This window comes from Mauremys mutica, chromosome 5 (assembly GCF_020497125.1).
Source record: "Mauremys mutica isolate MM-2020 ecotype Southern chromosome 5, ASM2049712v1, whole genome shotgun sequence".
NCBI lineage: Eukaryota > Metazoa > Chordata > Testudines > Geoemydidae > Mauremys > Mauremys mutica.
Genome location: NC_059076.1, coordinates 31,410,904 through 31,430,745, shown reverse-complemented (window position 1 = coordinate 31,430,745; position 19,842 = coordinate 31,410,904). Strand labels below are relative to the sequence as shown.

The following is a 19,842-nucleotide window of genomic DNA, read 5'->3' as shown; positions in this document are numbered from 1 at the left end:
CTCTGGGGAAGAGGGGGAGTGCTAGGGGACAGGCTCTGGGGGTGGAGAGGGGAGCGCTGCCTACGGGGCAGGTTGCAAGGGGAGGCTGTAGGGACGGAGAGGGGAGTGCTGCGGGGTGGGTGCCCGAGGGCAGGGACAGGCTCTGTGGGGAGAGGGGAGCGGGTTGCAGGGGAGGCGGTAGGGGCGGAGAGGGGAGCGCTGCGGGGCGGGTTGCAGGGGAGGCTGTGGGGGCGGAGAGGGGAGCGCTGCGGGGGGCGGGTTGCAGGGGAGGCTCTGGGGTCGGAGAGGGGAGCGCTGCGGGGGGATGCAGGGGGAAGGGGAGGCTGTGGGGGCGGAGAGGGGAGCGCTGCGGGCGGGTTGCAGGGGAGGCTGTGGGGGCGGAGAGGGGAGCGCTGCGGGGCGGGTTGCAGGGGCGGCTGTGGGGGCGGAGAGGGGAGCGCTCGGGCGGGATGCAGGGGGAAGGAGAGGCTGTGGGGGCGGAGAGGGGAGCGCTGCGGGGGGCGGGTTGCAGGCGAGGCTGTGGGGGCGGAGAGGGAAGCGCTGCGGGGCGGGTTGCAGGGGAGGCTGTGGGGGCGGAGAGGGGAGCGCTGCGGGGCGGGTTGCAGGGGGAAGGGGAGGCGGTGGAAGGGCGGGGCCGGTTCCTCGGGCCGGCCTGGCGTGTTGGGCCTCGCGGTGTCCATGGTGACCGCAGCCGCCGGCCAGCGCTGGGTCTCGTGGTGCGGGGCCAGCCGGCATGTACGACCGGGCTCCGCGGGGGCTCACTCGGCCCGCGGCCGGCACCGAGGCTCATGTGGGGCCCGGTTCCTACCAGCTGCAGCCCGGGAACCAGCAGAAAGCAGGTAACGGGCGGGCAGCGCCCAGATTCACCCCGGGCTGCCCCTGGCCGCACCCCCGAGCCCCTCAAGACAAACCCTGCCCTGGCCCCGCCTCAGCCCGCCCCCTGTGCAGGGACCCGCCGTCGCACCCACGCTCCGGTGTCTGCTGCTGCTGCTACGCCTCGGGGGGGAGCAATCAAACGGCGCCTGAAACCACGTCGGGGCTGCTTGGAAGCGATGAAAACCTCAGGCAGGGTTAGGTAGGACGGTGCCAGTCACAAGGCTGGGTTGCGCCCCCTGGAACTAGGCAGCGAGCAAATAATGGGTAGCCCGGCTGGTGCAGCTGTAACTGCCATTCACCAGGTCTGGTTCAGGTGCCTGGGCAGAGAGCCCAGGCCTGAGCTGTTCCTGTTATCTGCAAGGTTTGACCCAGAGAAAGGTCAGACCCAGAGAAAGGGGACTTCCTGGGTAAGCTGCAAAAGGGTGCACACCAAGAGAGCCATCTCCTTGTGAAAGGGGGAGTGGAAACAAGGAACATGTAGTTTTTACTTCAGTATAACTAATGGAGATCAATATACTTATACTGTATACCCTTCTCCCCACCCAGGGTTTACATTGAGGTTAAAAACTACCTGTGCCATAGCTCTGCTAGGATTTTACATCAGGGATAGCTGGTTGAGTTGGTTCTCAAAATGGAGATGATGTGATTCCTTTCTTTAACTTGAACTCTCTCTTCCTTCCATATATTTAAACATGGTGAACCTGATTCATAGCTCTCACAAGTTTTACCCTCTTGCAGTACTGACTTAAGCAGCATTACTCCTGATTTGTTCCTGTGTGAGAGGAAAATTAGGCCCAGGCACTTTTTCCCAGTGTCCTATGCTCTCCCCTAAAAGAATCCTTGTATATGGTGTTTTTAAATTCTGTTGGAGATGCAGCCAATCATCTTCTTCAGAGCCCATGTGAGAGGAAAAATCTTGGAAATCCTGCAATGCAAGGTCCTAGGTACAAAGTCCAGCAGTCTGTCACACTGTTAAAATGATGGCTTTGTATTCAGAAATACCTTTCTAATTCTCTTGTTGAAAAACCTTATCTAATTCTCTATCCCACTTTGACATAAATGTGAGTTCTTAGTAGGGTTCAGTGTGTAGCTGGGCTTTAATATATTTTACTAGAAGTATTTTTACTTCCTTTGTACTGAATAAAAGAAATTGGGTCTCCTTGGGTGGCTTTGAATTTCCATTTATGTTCTTTTCAACCAGAGCAAGGCTCTGCAACTGAAGATATAAACATTTGAGATATCTGACAAGTTATTTTCCCCCCTATTTAAAGTAGGAATGACTTGAGAATAGCTGTCTGTAGTATTGGAATCCCACTTCTTTCAGCCTAATTAGTGATATCTTAGAAGCAGGTATATAGAATTCAGTCTCAGATACAAATTGAAGTTAAAGGAGCTATGAGTAACGGTTTCTTCCCAATCAGCAGTCAAAAGTCAAGATGGATATAGGGTTAAGTTAATGTGTTCTTTTGTAGCAGTTAAATATGGATTAATTATAAGGCCATGCCAGAAATACAGACTTCATTAGGTTGTCCCCTAGTGGCATTCATCAGAGGTACAGCCTCTGAAAACACCAAAAAACCCTAAATTGAGATGCAATAAGATTTCATCTAATTTTAATTATCTTAATTGTATCTGTAAAATGGTAAATTAAATGCAGAGTTTATCCCTTTTAAGCCTATAGCTGGTCTTAGCCCTTGAAGGCCATTTTGTGGATCTTACTAAGGAAAGTATTAGGAATAGAAGCGAGGAGCATTAAAAATAAACAAATGTAACATTTCTTCTTTTATTTGCTCCTCTTTCTTTACCTTCCCTCTTGCTGTCAACATTACTTTATCCCAGAAGTAAAATGAAAAATCCACTGGAAACTTCCCTAATGAACCTGAAGTAGGAGACTGCATTGCATTTAAATACAACTAAAGTAAATCCCAGTTGAACATAAATGCAATTGTAATTAAGCATTACTTCATTTACAGGGAAATTAATTCATTTTTAAACACTTTTCTATAATTTTATGTACATCTATCCAACCTTACTACATAATACTTGCAGCGTGCAGGATGTCAGACTAGGTGATCATGGTTATTTGTGTGTTTAAAATACAGGAAATCTATGAATAACTTTTTATAACATCTTTTATACAAACTATCTCAACTACTTTATGAAGTTAAATAACATGACTTAGAGTTAAATAACAGCAGAAGGGGAGTCAGAAATTAGGAGAGGTTGATAAAGGAGAAAAGGCATGTTTTTACTCAAGATTTTAAATGAAATGGAGGAAGGGGCGGCTCTAGACATTTCGCCGCCCCAAGCATGCCGCGGGGGGTGTTCTGCTGGTCACCGGTCCCACAGCTCCGGTGGACCTCCCGCAGGCGTGCCTGCGGAGGGTCCACTGGTCCTGTGACTCCACCGCAGGCATGCCGCCGAAGGCTGCCTGCCTGCCGCCCTCCCGGCGACCGGCAGAGCGCCCCCCGCGGCATGCCACCCCAAGCACGCGCTTGGCGTGCTGGGGCCTGGAGCCGCCCCTGAATGGAGGATCAATGAGAGAGAGAGATGTAGAAGGCTGTGAGAATTGGCTGCAGCTCGGAGGCAGCCCCCTTACCAACAGTGATCAGATTATGTGTGAAGGGATTGAGAGGAGCCTAGTGTAATCTATATAGAGAGGGAATGGAGCAAGTTCATGGAGCATTTTAAAATTAGAAAAGGGAATTTTGAACTGGATCCTGAAATGAATGGGCAGCCAGTGTAGTTGTTTGAATAGGGGGCTAGTGAATTTGCACTTCTCTGTACATGTGAGAAGGAGGTCAATAGCCTTCCATGGCTTGATTCTCCATTGCTTAATAGTCTTTCAGTCAAAATTAGATGTCTTTCTAGGTCAACCAAATCAATGGAATTGGTGCAGGAAGCATTTGGTGAAATTCTATAGCTTATGTTATGAAAGAGGTCAGACTAGAGGATCATAATGGACCTTGTTGGGTTTAAAATCTGTTAATTTTTTCTGTGCAAACAGGAACCTGAAGAAGTAGGGTTTGGAGAAGCTATAGAGAATGGGCTTTGGGACTCTGCTAACTGCTTCAGGTCTAAAATATAATTACAGTGATAGCTTTATGCCTTGTAAAATAGCTTATCATTTTCAACCACACACTCTTTATATATTTCCCATCTTTTCAATGGAGCAGAAAAATTAGATGAACCAAATATTTTCATTACTAAAAAATAATTTTGATGCATATATGGGTTCTTTGCTTTCTCAAACTTTTGTAAGTGCATATGTTTTACTGGTGTTTTTTTTCATGCCCCCTCACTTGCAGATGGCTATGCTCCATTTCTTTCTTTGACAACTCGAGACTCTGCATTTACTATTCCAAATGCTGAGATTGATGTTCCAGGACCAGGACGCTATGATATTTCCAAAGTGCAGGTAAAATTATAGAAGTTGCATTAAACAAGTTAAGAGAGGAAATTTGCAACCTGACTTTCAAAACAGTAATAACAAGTGATGTTCATAACAAATTTCAGTGGAACAAGTCAATAAACACCCTCCTCCTAAAATTAAAGTGCCAGGGGTGAAAGAGACAGCATGGTGGGAAGTGATCATTTGGACAAGGACTTTTATTTATATACAATCCTTTCCTCCTCCTTGTTCTGCCTCTTCATGCATCCCCCCCCTTCTCCCCACCTGCTCTACTTCTTTCCCCACTGGAAAACTGACAAAAGAGTCCTTGATGCCCCCAAACAATGATGTTGCTGGATGCTTGGTGACAGTTAAAAATTCAGTTTTTTTCGGAGTGCTTTTAAGTAGCTGTCCAACTCACTAGACGTTCTGTTGTTTTCATGCAGTTCACTTCCAGTAGTAGTGGGTACTTTGTGTATGGTGTAGGTCAAGATTTCTTGATGCCTCAATGTAGTAGTTAATATCATTTTAAAAGAGTGAAGACACATGAAGTTTGAGTAATGAATGCTATATTGATTTTGATAAATGAAACTATGTAGTAATGGTTCCAGTAAGAATAAAGGGAGTTCAGGTTAATGCTGGATGAATTATTTGAGAGCAAAGGCAAAGGAACCTTCTCAGGCTTGCTTGATAGGTTTTTGTATACTCTATTACAGTGGTGCGCAAACTTTTCCAGTCATGCCCCACTTACCATTCACGGAATTTACTGCCCCCTCCCTCCATTACTTGTAATCTGAAACTGTTTTGGATTTTTTGCCAGGGCTCTATCCTGTAGCGGGACTGGGATCCCTCTTCCATAATAGTTGGAGCAGGATAAAAATTCAACAATATGGGAGTGGATATTGCAGGGTGTTATGGGAGTGGAATTAAAAAAAATAGTCCTCCTGCAATGCAAACAATATGAATGCCCCAGATAGCAGCTACCGTTTTCTGGCTGCCCAGCTCTGAAGGTTGCGCTGCCACCCGCAGCCAGTGCAGAAGTAAGGCCACCCTTACTTCTGTGCCGCTGCTGGTGGCAGTGCCACCTTCCACAGGTGCTGGCTTCCTCCGGGCCCCGGGGTGTGCAAATTCCCGCTCCACCCCAGGCCCTGCTCCCACCCGACTCCTTCCCCCAAGCCCTCACCCCTGCCCCGCCTCTTCCTGCCCCTGCTCAGCCTCAGGCCCCACTGATTGTGGCGGGAGGGGGGCACTGGGAGGGGGAGGAGTTGATTGGCAGGGCCACTGGCAGACGGGAGGTGCTGCGGGAGGAGGGAGGGAGCTGGCTGAGCACCCACTAATTTTTTTCCATGGGTGCTCCAGCCCTGGAGCACACACAGAGTCGGCACCTATGCCACCTGGAGAGCAGCAGCTGCTGGCCGGGGCATTCATGTTGTTTGTGGTGTGGGAGGACTGTTTTTTTTTAATCCCATTCCCGTCCCACCCTGCAATACCCACTCTATTTTTATCCCCCTCCTGCTATTATGGCAGCGGGTCCTGCAGGACCTATAGGATCCCACAGGATCCCAGTTTCTTGGTGCTGCCTCAGAGAACCTCTTGCACCCCCGCCTTAAGGGGGAACCCCCATTTGCGCACCACTGCTCTATTGTATGTGTGCTTTTAGAATTTCAGTAATAACATTAGCATTAAAGAGAAGCTGGAATTTTATTTAATTCCTTCATTCTTCATTTATCTGAAAACGTTTACTTGTTAGATATATTTATTAGATTTAAATTTATCTGAAATCACATGTAAGGCTATAGAAATGAAATGTTTTAATGATTATATAGATCCAGATTGTATCTGACTGCTTTGAGGATATTATAAGGGTGGAAAGGGTACCAGAAGCCTCCCTTCACCCCCATATTAATGCACAGTGATTGGCCACAATTGCAGTCCCTGAGCTCTTTTGAGTACAGACATTTGATTCCTCCTAGCGTTCTCCTCCATGTTCAAGACACTCAGAAGTGGATGGAGTGATGGTGGGGCTCCTGGTCGCCCTTCCTGTGTCTGCAGCCAAAGCTGGCCAGATGTGTGGGGAGAGTATCCTGCTCCTCTGTATGCCAGAGGCTGAGGAAGGGTTCTGCTTTTCTGGGGCAGTGCTGGGGCAGCAAAGTGGGCCAGTGCCTATAACACACAGTTGAAGTTGTTAGAACTGTGTATTAGAATTAAGTCTGCAAGGCAACAATCTCAATGTAAATACATATTTTAAATTTAATTAATATGAGGTATTAAACACTTGGGTTTTACAGTTCACTTTTGGAATTAAAAGAAAACATGACTTTCATACTATCTGTTAGCAATTATGAAATAAGTAAAAACAATGCAGTTAGTGTAAACATTAAACAATTTCTAAAGTGTGCTGCTATTTTACAGTGGAAAATTCATTGTTATGGCTATGTCATTGTAATGTAATATACTTGTTTTTTGATCTTCTCCATTGCAGACTCCTTTAAGACTTTTTGACTGCAGTTTACACCCTCCAGTGGGAAAAGGCAGTAATACAATCAGTTTCATACTAACACGCTATAACAGCAATCATAGTTAAAAGTATCAGAAGGTTTCTTCAGTGCTCTTCCTCACATTTTGTCTTCCTGCTGAATCTTGCTTTTGTTTTAATTTGTAGTGTGAAAAAATAAATAATCCCTCAAGTAGCATTTTTTATGTACTAATCTTTACTTTGTTTGCAGACAGAGTAATTGTAAATTAGCTGTGTAGGGAAAAGGTACTTAGGGCTTTGGCAGCACTTAGGCCTTGTCTACACTACGGAGGGAGATGGATCTACGTTACACAACTTCAACTATGTGAATAACATAGCTGAAGTCAGTGTACTTAGATCTACTTACCACGGGGTCCACACTATGCCATGTTGACAGGAGACGCTCTCCCATCGACTCCTCTTGCACTTCTCGTTCAGGTGGAGTATAGGAGTTGACTGGAGAGCGATCAGCGGTCGATTTAGCGGGTCTAGACCACCAATGCATCTATCATCATGCGTCGAACCCCCGGTAAGTGTAGACAAGCCCTTAGAGTTGATTATCAGTCATCCAGTGTGGAACTTGTAGATAGTCATTTTCTTTTATGGCAACGTAGCGGTGGGGGGAAATACTATAAACAGCGCACAAGTAAACTCGTATTAGAAAGACATTTTATTCCTTTCTTCCCTGATACATCATACTATATTATGGTACTTTGTTTAGTTAATGTCATACTAATACTGCATTCTATGAAATCTGACATAATGTAGCTTACACGATGGAATGTGATATGACGTAAAACAACACAGGTGAAATGAAGTAAACCAAGCAATTTCTGACATTTTATATTTCTGTAAAATTTGCCTTTGTAGAGTAGTTATAAAAATGCATTTCTGTAACTTCTGATTTACTAATTGGCTATGGATAAGTTGTGCTGTTATTGTCAATAATTGTCAGATACAGTAGCAGCACTAATGCTGAAATAACGTATTTGGTGCTCTTTTGAGGTTCTATTCCCACTATATGTCTTAGTTCCCTTTAAATTGAGACATCAGGAATACTTCATTTCTGTTTCTTCTGTTGTGTTCTGAAGAAAAAGGCAAAACCTAGTCATATTATGAGCCAGTCCTAACCCCTACAATAGCTGCATGATTTGTAATTCTGTAAGTACTGTCTCAAGGTGTTGGGCATTGGTAGCTCCTCCCTCCCCTTTGGACTTCCTCCTCACACCCCTTCACTTTCTTGAAGGCCTATCATAGGCCTCAGCCCCCACGAAGGGAGAGTGACAGCCACTCATTAGAAACCAAAGGTCACATAGCTGGTGGTTATAAAGCTGTCATCGTCTGGATTCTTATAATGGAACTTGTTTACCACTGGTGCTGCTGCTACGTCTCAATCATTGAAAAGAAGAACACAACCTATTGATTCTGGACTCAGTGTATTGAAAAATGCAGAAGCTTTTGTATGTACAATTCAACTCAAATTTATTTAAATCTAATGATATTTATATAGAAGGAGCCAGTGCTCTAACTTTTGGTGGCCCAGCATTAGATTGTAAGTTCTCTGGGGCAGAGACCATCTTTTTGTTCTGTTTGTACAGTATCTACCTTGGGCTCCTGGGGCTCTCTTAGGTGCTACTGCAATATGAACAAATAGATGATTATAATAATTGATATAGTGTTTTTCCTTTACTAGAAAAAGAAGAAACAACAACTAATATCTTACTGCATTAGAAATGACAGGGATACTTGTAATTCACTGAGGAGTATTGCTGTAAGAAATTTTAAAATAGTATTTCATTGAAGACTGCAGAGTGAAACAAACATTTTCAGACTCTTTATCTAAATAGTTGCATTTCCTATTTTAAGTCAAGTAAAACAATACTGGGAAAAGAAAATTGATCTGCATCTAGAGTATTTTAATATAAATTAGTGCAGACATTGTCAGCTCTTCGGTTTAAAGGACTGGCTATCAACTGTTTTTTATTTTGTGAAGTTCTTGTCAAGTTCATAATTTATTTTACTTTACAATTTCATAGAATATTCATTTTTTCATATTTTTAGAATAATATAAAAGGTGGTAAGAGTCCACAGAACAAAGAAAAACGTTTCAAGGAGATCAGTACAGACACTCCAGGACCTGGAAGCTATAACCAACCTCCTGCAGTGGAGTTAGAGATTAATAACAGGAAGCAGAAAGAGCCTAAAGAACATATTCAACTGGTATGTTAGTAAAAAAAGATGATGCCATATTAATTCTTTTTCTTAAAATTTGATATTGATCACAAATGTTAACATAAAATATATAAAAACACTAGTAAACATATTACTGAACTTAATCTTTTCAAAAGCAGCCTGAAGTGGTACAATTGCATACCTACAGTGGTGCTCACGATTATCACCAGACAGGTCAGGTGATGGGAGGAGGTTGAATTAATGTGGGGAAAATAAATTAAAGCAAACAATAACCTATAGAACTACTATGAAACCATTTCAAATAAGAATAAATCTTTTAAAAGACTAATCTTCCAGTATACACTAAAAGTACAATCTTCTCTCCACCTGATTCACAGGAGGGATGTACATCTACCTCCCAGATGAGTGCCTCAGTCACCATGCTATAGAGTAATTCTCACTTGTTCTCTTTGGTCCAAGAGATATTTACACATTTATGCAAAGTGGAATGGTGTCAACAGGTGAGGTTGAGGAAAATAGCATGTTGCCTGGTGGTTAGGGCGCTCACCTGGCAGGGGAGAGAACCAAGTTCAGGGCCCTTCTCTGAGGAATACTTAAGTGTCTATACAAAGTAGAAAGCTTCTACAGGAGAGATCAAGAGCAATACAACCCAGAAAAATCTATAGCCTGGTGGTTCTGATGCTCACCTGGGAGTGGGGAGGTAAGACTTCAAAGCTAGCTCAGGTATGCCTACCTGTGCTGCAGTTACACCTCCCAACTGCTGTTAGACATACCCTTAGGGAGCAGTCAGAAGGTTACTTGGTGCTTCCCCATTGCATGGGATTACCTGCTTTCCCTGGCAGAGCAGTAGAATTTCATTTGTTTGTGCTTGAGCAGTGTGCAGACTCAAAAATCCATGTTCAGCACAGATTTGGAGGTCTGCCATTAACTGAAATAGGGTATAGCAACAATTTAATTTATATAGGTTAAATTTACGGTTACCAGAAAGTTTTTTAAGAGCTTCTGTAGTTAACTTCAAATAGAGTAGAACTCCTTAGATGTGTTTTGCATCATTGCTTTATTGTATCATTCTTTATGTCCCAGCTTTCCTCATGTGACTTTTATTTGTAATTTATCAGCATGGCAGTTGAATTACCTTTAGGTCATAAATGACAAAAGTTTATTGCTCATTTGGCAGCAATAGATCACTGAAAGAAATGAGATTACAGTCAATTATATAGGAAGGTACTAATGTAATCATAAAGCTTACAGTGTAAATTTTATTTTACCAAACTGTTAGTAGAATTTATAACCACGCAAATAAACAGATCAGAAATTTGTTGGGAACTGAAAAGGGATAATATCAAATTGGGGAAGTCTACACAGAAAAATAAAGTTAAATTTTCACTCTGCCAATAAGCCTATATGAACGCAAAGTGCTGTATTATTGTTATCCTTCTACATATGTGACATTATAAGGTTCAGTTGTTACTTAATGATTCACTAGTACACTGACATCTATTAAAAGTACATATGCTTCAAAACACAAAAGTGAAAATTTAATATTCCGGACCATCTTTTTAATAAAGTGTAGGGCTGTATCTTTCTTTTTCTTTGGGTGCATTCACTTTCAGTTTATACAACATGGATGGAATGTGTTTGTGATCTAATTTAAAGCACAATCTAATTGTTTTTTACAGAGGACTGCTGGCAGTATAAAAGTGTACCGAAAAGTGGATGGTCCCTCTATCCCTTCTCCAGGCAAAGCATTTGGGTATGAAGAAGCTGAGGATGGCACTCTTATTAAACAATACCCACCTCAAAGAGATGTGACATTAGGCCCAGCATACTATCAACCAGTAATTGTAAGTAATTTTAGAACAATTTCATAAGACTGGCTACAGGATTACAAAATAGTTTAAGGTTTATCTTTAGCTATAAAATGTTATCATGACATGTTTTCTCTTAAGAGTGAAAGTTAATGGTATTGGTACTATTATATATTTTGGGTTGGCTACAGAGCCAATTTCGTTTTTGATTTATATGGGTACAACTCCATTGAAATAAGTAGGACCTACTTGACTATTGTTGAATTTGGCACAAAGAATAGAAAACAATATAGATTTAAAAGGTCGTTGCTACTGCCTCTTCTAGTTCCACCTGGCTGGAAAGGGAACACAAAAGTAGCCACTAGTTTAGCAAGCAATGCTGTAAAGAGTACAAGAGCTGAATTAAGAAGGAATGTGCTTGTGGGCTTGACAAACTGTCCTCTTCTGGTCTCACCAGTTTCTGCAGAATTCAAGATTTATTTTTTAAATAAATTCAGTTTCTAGCTCTTTTGGTGGCAAAGATGTCCTTCTGAATACCAAGTTGAGGCAGTTGTCTTACTGAGTCAACAGACAGGCTGAAACAATAGCTTTAAGGGATACAAACTGCCTCAGATAAAAGGCCCTACCAATTTCATGGTCCATTTGGTCAATTTCACGGTCATGGGATTTTGAAAATTATAAATCTAATGATTTCAGCTATTTATATTTGAAATTTCATGGTGTTGTAATTGTAGGGGTCCTGACCCAAAAAGGACTTGGTGGGTGGGGTTGCAAGGTAAAACGTAGGCGGGGTTGTGGTACTGCTACCCTTACTTCTGCACTGCTCCTGGTGGTGGTGCTGCTTTCAGAACTGGATAGCTGGAGAGTGGTGGCTGCTGGCTGAGAGCCCCGCTCTGAAGGCAGCGCCAGCACCAGCACCATCACAGAAGTAAGCATGGTGCAGAAGTAAGGATGGCATGGTACGGTATTGCCACCCTTATTTCTGCACTGCTGCCTGCAGAGCTGGGCCCTCAGTCAGCGGCCCCCCCACTCTCTGGCTGCTCAGCTCTGAAGGCAGCAGCGCAGAAGTAAGGGTGGCAATACCACAACCCTCCTAAAATAACCTTGCAAACCCCCCGCCCCCATGCAACTCTCTTTTGGGTCAGGACCCCCAATTTGAGAATCACTGGTCTCCCCCCCATGAAATCTGCGTAGTATAGGGTAAAAGCACACAAAAGAACAGATTTCACGTCAGGAGACCAGATTTCACGGTCTGTGATGCATTTTTCATGGCCGTGAATTTGGTAGGGCACTACTTATATATCTAAACAGGCTGTTTATGCTGAAGCCAGTTAGATGTTTTGACAAACTATTTTGATGTTGATAATTTTAGCAAAAATATTCATTTCCTCTGGGATTGCAGCCAGAGCTAGAGTGGAATACTACCATTCTTCCCCTTCACTCCAATCTCTTCCCTGAACGAGTGGCAGATGAAATAAAACTAATAGGAAGTAAACAATAGTCAAACTCTTATCCATGTTTTGTTTTGTAGTCTTCTGTATTTTTGTCACGTTGCTTTGCATGGTGCACAGAGTAATTAATAATCTCATTATTTGCCAGTTATCACAAAGATTGACATGGGCTGCTGGGGCAACTGAGAGCAGGGAAGGCTGTCTCTTTTGTACTCTCAATACATCTCCTGCTACTGCCAGGGCAGTGTGGAGGAAAAGGAGGAAGTGGCCACACTTGAATGTAGATAGATGAGGAAGAGGGGAGCGTGGAGAGGGAGACAGAGCAAGCTGGAGTGGGGAAGACCGGAACAGGAGAAGAGGGAGATAGGGACATAAGGGCACAGGCTGGAGTAGGACATTCTAAAGCAGGGGTGGCCAACCCAGGGCCGGCGCTTCCATTAGGCGACTGGTGCCAGGATTTGGGGGGGCGACATTTTGTGCACTCCCCACGGGGCACACGGGAGCTTCCGGTTCCGCTCCCGTTGCGCCGCCGGAGAAGGATCTTCTGCCGACGTGCCGTGGAAAACAGCGGCAGGCAATTGAGCCTGCAGCATTTCGGCGGAGGGTCCTTCTTCGGCGGCGCGGCGGGAGCAGAACCGGAAGGTCCTGCATGCCCCATGGGGAGCGCACAAAATGCCGCCCCCCGAATTCTAACTAGGGCGCCAGAAACTCTGGCGCCGCTCCTGGGCCAACCTGAGCCTGAGAAGAATCCAGAATTTACCAATGTGCATTGCTAAAGAGTCACAGTAATACATTAGCTCCCCACCCTACTCCCAGTGCCTCCCACCCACCGGCGGCCCCACCAATCAGCGCCTCCTCCTGTCCCCGGACCTCCCGATCAGCTGTTTTGTGGCATGCAGGAAGATCGAGGGGGAGCTAAGGTACGGCAGGCTCAGGGGAAGGGGTGGAGTGGGGGCAGGGCCTGTGGCAGAGCCAGGGGTTGAGCAGTGAGCACCCCCCGGGACATTTGAAAGTTGGCTTCTGAAGCTCCAGCCCCGGAGTCGGTGCCCATAGAAGGAGCCACATATTAATTTCTGAAGAGCTGTATGTGGCTCCAGAGCTATAGGTTGGCCACCCCTGTTCTAAAGTATGGAGGCAGGATGGGAAGATGATGCAGCAGGGTCTATAACCATCAGAGCACTGTCCCATTCAGAACCTGGAATACTTGTGTAACATTTTCATCATCGTATTTTAAAGCAGTATGATTTTGACTTATGTTTTGTAGTTTCTCTGCAAGGGCTTGATCTTGCAATGTGCTGAGCATTTGGCCCAAATCCAGCAAAGTACTTAAGTGAATGTATTACTAAAAGTATGACTAGTCCCAATGACTTTAATGAAACTTCTTACGTACTTAAAGTTATGAATGTGCTTAACACCTATGCTTTATCTGGGGCAGACTGCTTCGACCTTTGTATGATTGTATCTCAAAGTTGAAAGTTTATCCTGAAGTTTAGAGACAGCAGTGCACATGCCTCTAATTTGAGGTTAATTATTTTGTAAAGTGATTTAATAATGAGTAACACTGCCTGAAGAGACATCTGAGGGAAGTCTTGTTCACTTGTAATTCAACTCCGGTTGATTACAATTACTTATGTGCTGGAGATTGGGAAATGGCTGTAGAGAAACACTGTCTTCATAGAATCATAGAATATCAGGATTGGAAGGGACTTCAGGAGGTCATCTAGTCCAACCCCCTCCTCAAAGCAGTACCAATCCCCAAATAAATCATCCCAACCAGGGCTTTGTCAAGCCTGACCTTAAAAACCTGTAAGAAAGGAGATTCCACCACCTCCCTAGGTAACCCATTCCAGTGCTTCACCACCCTCCTAGTGAAAATGTTTTTCCTAATATCCAACCTAAACCTCCCCCACTGCAACTTGAGACCATTACTCCTTGTTCTGTCATCTGGTACCACTGAGAACAATCTAGATCCATCCTCTTTGGAACCCCCTTCAGGTAGTTGAAAGCAGCTATCAAATCCCCTCTCATTCTTCCCTTCTGCAGACTAAACAATCCCAGTTCCCCGAGTCTCTCCTCATAAATCATGTGCTCCAGCCCCCTAATAATTTTTGTTGCCTTCCGCTGGACTCTTTCCAATTTGTCCACATCCTTCTTGTGGGGCCCAAAACTGGACGCAAACTCCAGATGAGGCCTCACCAATGTCGAATGGAGGGGAATGATCACATCCCTTGATCTGCTGGCAGTGCCCCTACTTATACAGCCCCAAATGCCGTTAGCCTTCTTGGCAACAAGGGCACGCTGTTGACTCATATATCTAGCTTCTTGTCCACTGTAACCCCTAGGTCCTTTTCTGCAGAACTGCTGCCTAGCCACTCAGTCCCTAGTCTGTAGCAGAGCATGGGATTCTTCCATCCTAAGTGCAGGACTCTGCACTTGTCCTTGTTGAACCTCATCAGATTTCCTTTGGCCCAATCCTCTAATTTGTCTAGGTCCCTCTGTATCCTATCTCTACTCATCAGTGTATCTACCACTCCTCTCAGTTTAGTGTCATCTGCAAACTTGCTGAGGGTGCAGTCCACGCCATCCTCCAGATCATTAATGTAGATATTAAACAAAACTGTCCCCAGGACCGGTGGCACTCTGCTTGATACCGGCTGCCAACTAGACATGAAGCCATTGATCACTACCCGTTGAGCCCGATGATCTAGCCAGCTTTCTATCCACCTTATAGTCAATTCATCCAGCCCATACTTCTTTAACTTGCCGGCAAGAATACTGTGGAAGACCGTATCAAAAGCTTTGCTAAAGTCAAGGAATAACATGCCCACTGCTTTCCTCTTATCCACAGAGCTAGTTATCTCATCATAGAAGGCAATTAGGTTAGTCAGGCATGACTTGCCCTTAGTGAATCCATGCTGACAGTTCCTGATCACTTTCCTCTCCTCTAAGTGCTTCAGAATTGATTCCTTGAGAACCTGCTCCATGATTTTTCCAGGGACTGAGGTGAGGCTGACTGGCCTGTATTTTCCCGGATCCTCCTCCTTCCCTTTTTTAAAGATGGGCACTACATTAGCCTTTTTCCAGTCATCCGGGACCTCCCCCGATCGCCATGATTTTTCAAAGATAATGGCCAATGTCTCTGCAATCACATCAGCCAACTCCTTTAGCACCCTGGGATGCAACGCATCCATCCCCATGGACTTGTGCTCGTCCAGCTTTTCTAAATAGTCCCGAACTACTTCTTTTTCCACAGAGAGCTGGTCACCTCCTCCCCATACCGTGCTGCAGAGTGCAGCTGTCTGGGAGCTGACCTTGTCTGTGAAGACAGAGGCAAAAAAAGCATTGAGTACACTAGCTTGCTCCACATCCTCTGTCACTAGGTTCCCTCCCTCATTCAGCAAGGGGCCCACACTTTCCTTGACTTTCTTCTTGTTGCTAACATACCTGAAGAAACCCTTCTTGTTACTCCTAACATCTCCGGCTAGCTGCAACTCCAAGCGTGATTTGGCCTTCCTAATTTCACTCCTGCATGCCTGAGCAATATTTTTATACTCCTCCCTGGTTATTTGTCCAATCTTCCACTTCTTGTAAGCTGTTTTTTTGTGTTTAAGACGAGCAAGGATTTCACTGTTAAGACAAGCTGGTCGCCTGCCATATTTACTTTTCTTCCTACACATCGGGATGGTTTGTTCCTGCAACCTCAATAAGGATTCTTTAAAATACAGCCAGCTTTCCTCGACTCCTTTCCCCGTCATGTTATTCTCCCAGAGGACCTTGCCCATCAGTTCCCTGAGGAAGTCGAAGTCTGCTTTTCTGAAGTCCAGGGTCTCTGTTCTGCTGCTCTCCTTTCTTCCTTGTATCAGGATCCTGAACTCGACCATCTCATGGTCACTACCTCCCAGGTTCCCATCCACTATTGCTTCCTCTACTATTTCTTCCCTGTTTGTGAGCAGCAGGTCAAGAAGAGCTTTTCCCCTAGTTGGTTCCTCCAGCACTTGCACCAGGAAATTGTCCCCTACACTTTCCAGAAACTTCCTGGATTGTCTGTGCACTGCTGTATTGCTCTCCCAGCAGATATCAGGGTGATTGAAGTCTCCCATGAGAACCAGGGCCTGAGATCTAGTAACTTCTGTTAATTGCCTGAAGAAAGCCTTGTTCACCTCATCCCCCTGGTATGGTGGTCTAATGCAGACTCCCACCACGACATCACCTTTGTTACTTACATTTCTAAATTTAATCCAGAGACTCTCAGGTTTTTCTGTAGTTTCATACCGGATCTCTGAACAGTCATACTGCTCTCTTACACACAGTGCAACTCCCCCACCTTTTCTGCCCTGCTTGTCCTTCCTGAACGGTTTATATCCATCCATGACAGTTCTCCAGTAATGGGAGTTATCCCATCAAGTCTCTGTTATTCCAATCACATCATAATTCCTTGACTGTGCTAGGACTTCCAGTTCTCCCTGCTTGTTTCCCAGGCTTCTTGCATTTCGGTATAGGCACTTAAGATAACTTGCTGATCGTCTTGCTCTCTCAGTATGAGGCAGGAGTCCTCCCCTCTTGTGCTCTCGTGCTCGTGATTCCTCTTGGCATCCCACTTCTGCACTTATCTCAGCGCTTTGGTCTCTTTCCCCCGGTGAACCTAGTTTAAAGCCCTCTTCATTAGGTTAGGCAGCCTGCTTGCGAAGATGCAACGAAAAGAGGGAAGAGCAGTCCTACTCCCTGAAACACAAGAGCTTTTAGGGCTGTTTTGTGTTTTCAGGATGTTAATTTGCTTTGGCACCATTGTTTATTTTTTAAAGAGTAAACCTTTACTGTAAAAAACAAATGAACACAATCCCCCTAGTATGTTCTTCAGTAAAATCTGGAAACTTTAATGAAAAAAAGACATTAGTCCAAAATAAAGAAAGATCCAGCAAAGAAGTCTGTACAACTCACTACAGAAATGGCATTTCTATTAGACTTTTGGGCACCACCTTTCCTGTTTTAATCATAATGCTTTCCTGCCCATCAGAGACTCTACTCTCCCCCCCCCCCCCCCCGTAGAATGTCAACATAAATCGGGATATTGAAATGGTATGGGTTAAAGTTTTTTCACAGATTTCTTGGGAATTCACCTGTCTGACTTCCATTAACATTTATGAGAATTAAACATCCAAATCACAGTTGATTTGCAAAGAATGTTTATTCCAAAGGGCATTGGGACCAAGTATTTATTTTTTAAGCATTCTATGAAGACTTGTAGTCCAATCTTTGGTTGTTTTAGTTTGATCCCAAATGACTGACTACCCAAAACATTAGTTACTGTTTTCAAGGGTTTTCAGACAGATAAATCCCCTCTATAGCTGAAAGCCCCTAAAGCTGAAGCTATGTCTTTGCTGCCAACAAAGTATTCTTAGATACTTAATGTACCTCATCTGCAAAATGCATGTGATGCAAAAGTGTTTAGATTCTGTGCTCTTGTTCTGTAAGAGGTTTCTTGAAGCTTTTCCTCTTTCTTTTGTCTTGTGTAAATTTTTGCCCATTTCTGTTTGTTGTCTGTGACAGGGTGCTATCAACAGCACCCTAATCACTGACATTGCTACAGACTGGAGAAGGCTGCAGCCCAGCTGAGGGCAATTATACGCTTTCTGTTGAGGAACTGTGAGCACCTGGGTGACAATCACTGGGCTAACAAGGTAATTGGGGAAAATATAAGGGGAGGAAATAGAAGGAGGCTCAGAGGTTGAGCTTGTGCAGAGGAGTGAGGGCTGTATGGAAGCCTGCTGTTGCTGTAAGCTTGCATTGTACAATATTGTGTAAGAGAGGAATGAATACATATCTTGATGAAAGATAAGCAGCCCAGTGTGTGTTTGTGACTGTGAAACTACCTAAACTAGCCAGGCAGTGCAATTCACTGGGTAGTGATGAAGGTGTCCTGTGAGTGTCCCAGTCAGTGGCATTTGTCTTGAACAAGATGCAATACGAAGTTCTGTATTTTAGCAGAATGGCATATAATCACTGTTCTTTATTACAGTTACATTGTGGTTTTGAGTCATTTACATATAGCCCTTTTTACTCAAAACTTCACCTTATTCATAGTAATGGGAGACCATAATTTTTAGTTTATAATTAACAAAAATAAATGTGGGAATAATTCAGCACTTCTTTGTAGTTAGTGTTTATTTCCTGAAACTGTTTTTTCCAGCAAGTGCATTAGGGGGCAGCAGAGTCATTAAGTTGACTCTGTTCCTAATGATTTCCAAGTGTTATATGCTAACATTGAACAGGAGTTGAAGTTGTTAGCTTTTCCATTTGAAATCCCATCTTCTATGAGTGTATTATGCTGCTACGACAGCAGAGTCTTCATGTAATACTTCACATTTTCAAAGCACTATGCAAACATAAATAACCTCACAAAATACCTGGGTGAGAAATGTAAATTTTATTTCAGTTTACTGATAGGTTTAAATGACATTCAAAGCCGCACAGTAAAATTAGTGTTTGAGCTTGGATCAGACTTAAGAATTCCTCGCTCTCAGACCTCAGGTGTTTCACTGGAGCATTCTAGCATACTGTATGTTGGTTGTTTAAAAGGGGGTGGGGGGAGCACTCTTCCAAAAGCTTGCTATACAAGGTTTTATTCAAAATTCACATTTCTGTATAACTTTAAAAAAATCATATTTATTTAGACATTTTACATTCTAAATGTAAAAGAAATTAAAGTATTCTGGTTTCCAAAGAACTTTAAATGGTTTTGATTTTTAAAAAATTGTTAATAATTTATTAACTGATAAATCTGAATATTTTTTTAACATTTTGATCCATACTGAGATTAATGGACGCAATAGGGTTTCTGAAATTTTCCGTAGAGAATTCTGTACAAGTTGCTTTATAAATGCCAAGTGGTGCTGTAAATAATTTTTAAAATAATACTGTGGCTATGATGGAGTTGATGAAAGTTTTCTTCACCGCCAACATAGTTTTGTCAAAGTCCTGACTACTAGATCTCTATACATATTTGGGGTGTCTTCACCCTGACACTATCAAGTGTTTTGCACTGTGAGACTTTTCTATCTATTTTGTGGACAAGTCTGATTGTATTCATAGAGAGTTGACTGCTTCCGAGGTAACTGTTCTGTGATGAGAGGAGACAAGAAATGTTGAGAGGTTCTGTCAGAACTTTGGATTTCAGTCTACAAACTAGGTCAGTATCCTTGATTGGTTGAAGAAGTGGGGGAAAAAAAACCAATTTACCTTGCAAGGGAATACAGAAAAATATCAGTTCTCTTATTGATGGGGATTATCAACACCTCTCTACACAAGGTGCTTAAGTGCTTTTCTAAATAAGAACCTGAGTGTAGATGATAATGCCAATTATTCCTGTCTCTAACTTGATTTCTTTAGGAATAGGTAATAAGTTAACAGTGTGGCAGCTCTGCATTTTATTTATTTTTGTGCTTGTGGGTGTTTTTTTTGAGTCCTCCGATTTCCTCGATCATTTTAGCCTGATTTTAGATCTGGATACCATTTTTGGGAATGGGCAAAGACATGGGGTGAGAGCGTGACTCTGTTGAAGGCAACGACAAAACTCCTACTGACTTGGCTTACAGCCGTGTTTGGGATAGA

The 19,842-nt window shown here is 43.6% G+C and overlaps 1 protein-coding gene across 8 annotated transcripts in view; it reads left to right on the top strand.

Annotated features, from left to right (window-relative positions):
* Positions 1 to 633: 633 nt before the first annotated feature.
* STPG2 (sperm tail PG-rich repeat containing 2) overlaps positions 634 to 19,842 on the top strand; it is a 397,910-nt gene continuing 378,701 nt past the window's right edge. For 5 of the 8 annotated variants that reach the window (XM_045017505.1, XM_045017503.1, XM_045017499.1 and 2 more), the window contains exons 1-4: positions 634 to 839; positions 4,185 to 4,294; positions 8,844 to 9,002; positions 10,655 to 10,819. In XM_045017505.1, the coding sequence (XP_044873440.1) occupies positions 734 to 839; positions 4,185 to 4,294; positions 8,844 to 9,002; positions 10,655 to 10,819 (540 nt within the window). In that variant the 5' untranslated portion in view covers positions 634 to 733. Of the gene's footprint in view, positions 840 to 1,018; positions 1,076 to 4,184; positions 4,295 to 7,220; positions 7,312 to 8,843; positions 9,003 to 10,654; positions 10,820 to 19,842 lie in introns of those variants that run through there. The other 3 variants (XM_045017502.1, XM_045017501.1, XM_045017500.1) reach the window with 3 other exon arrangements.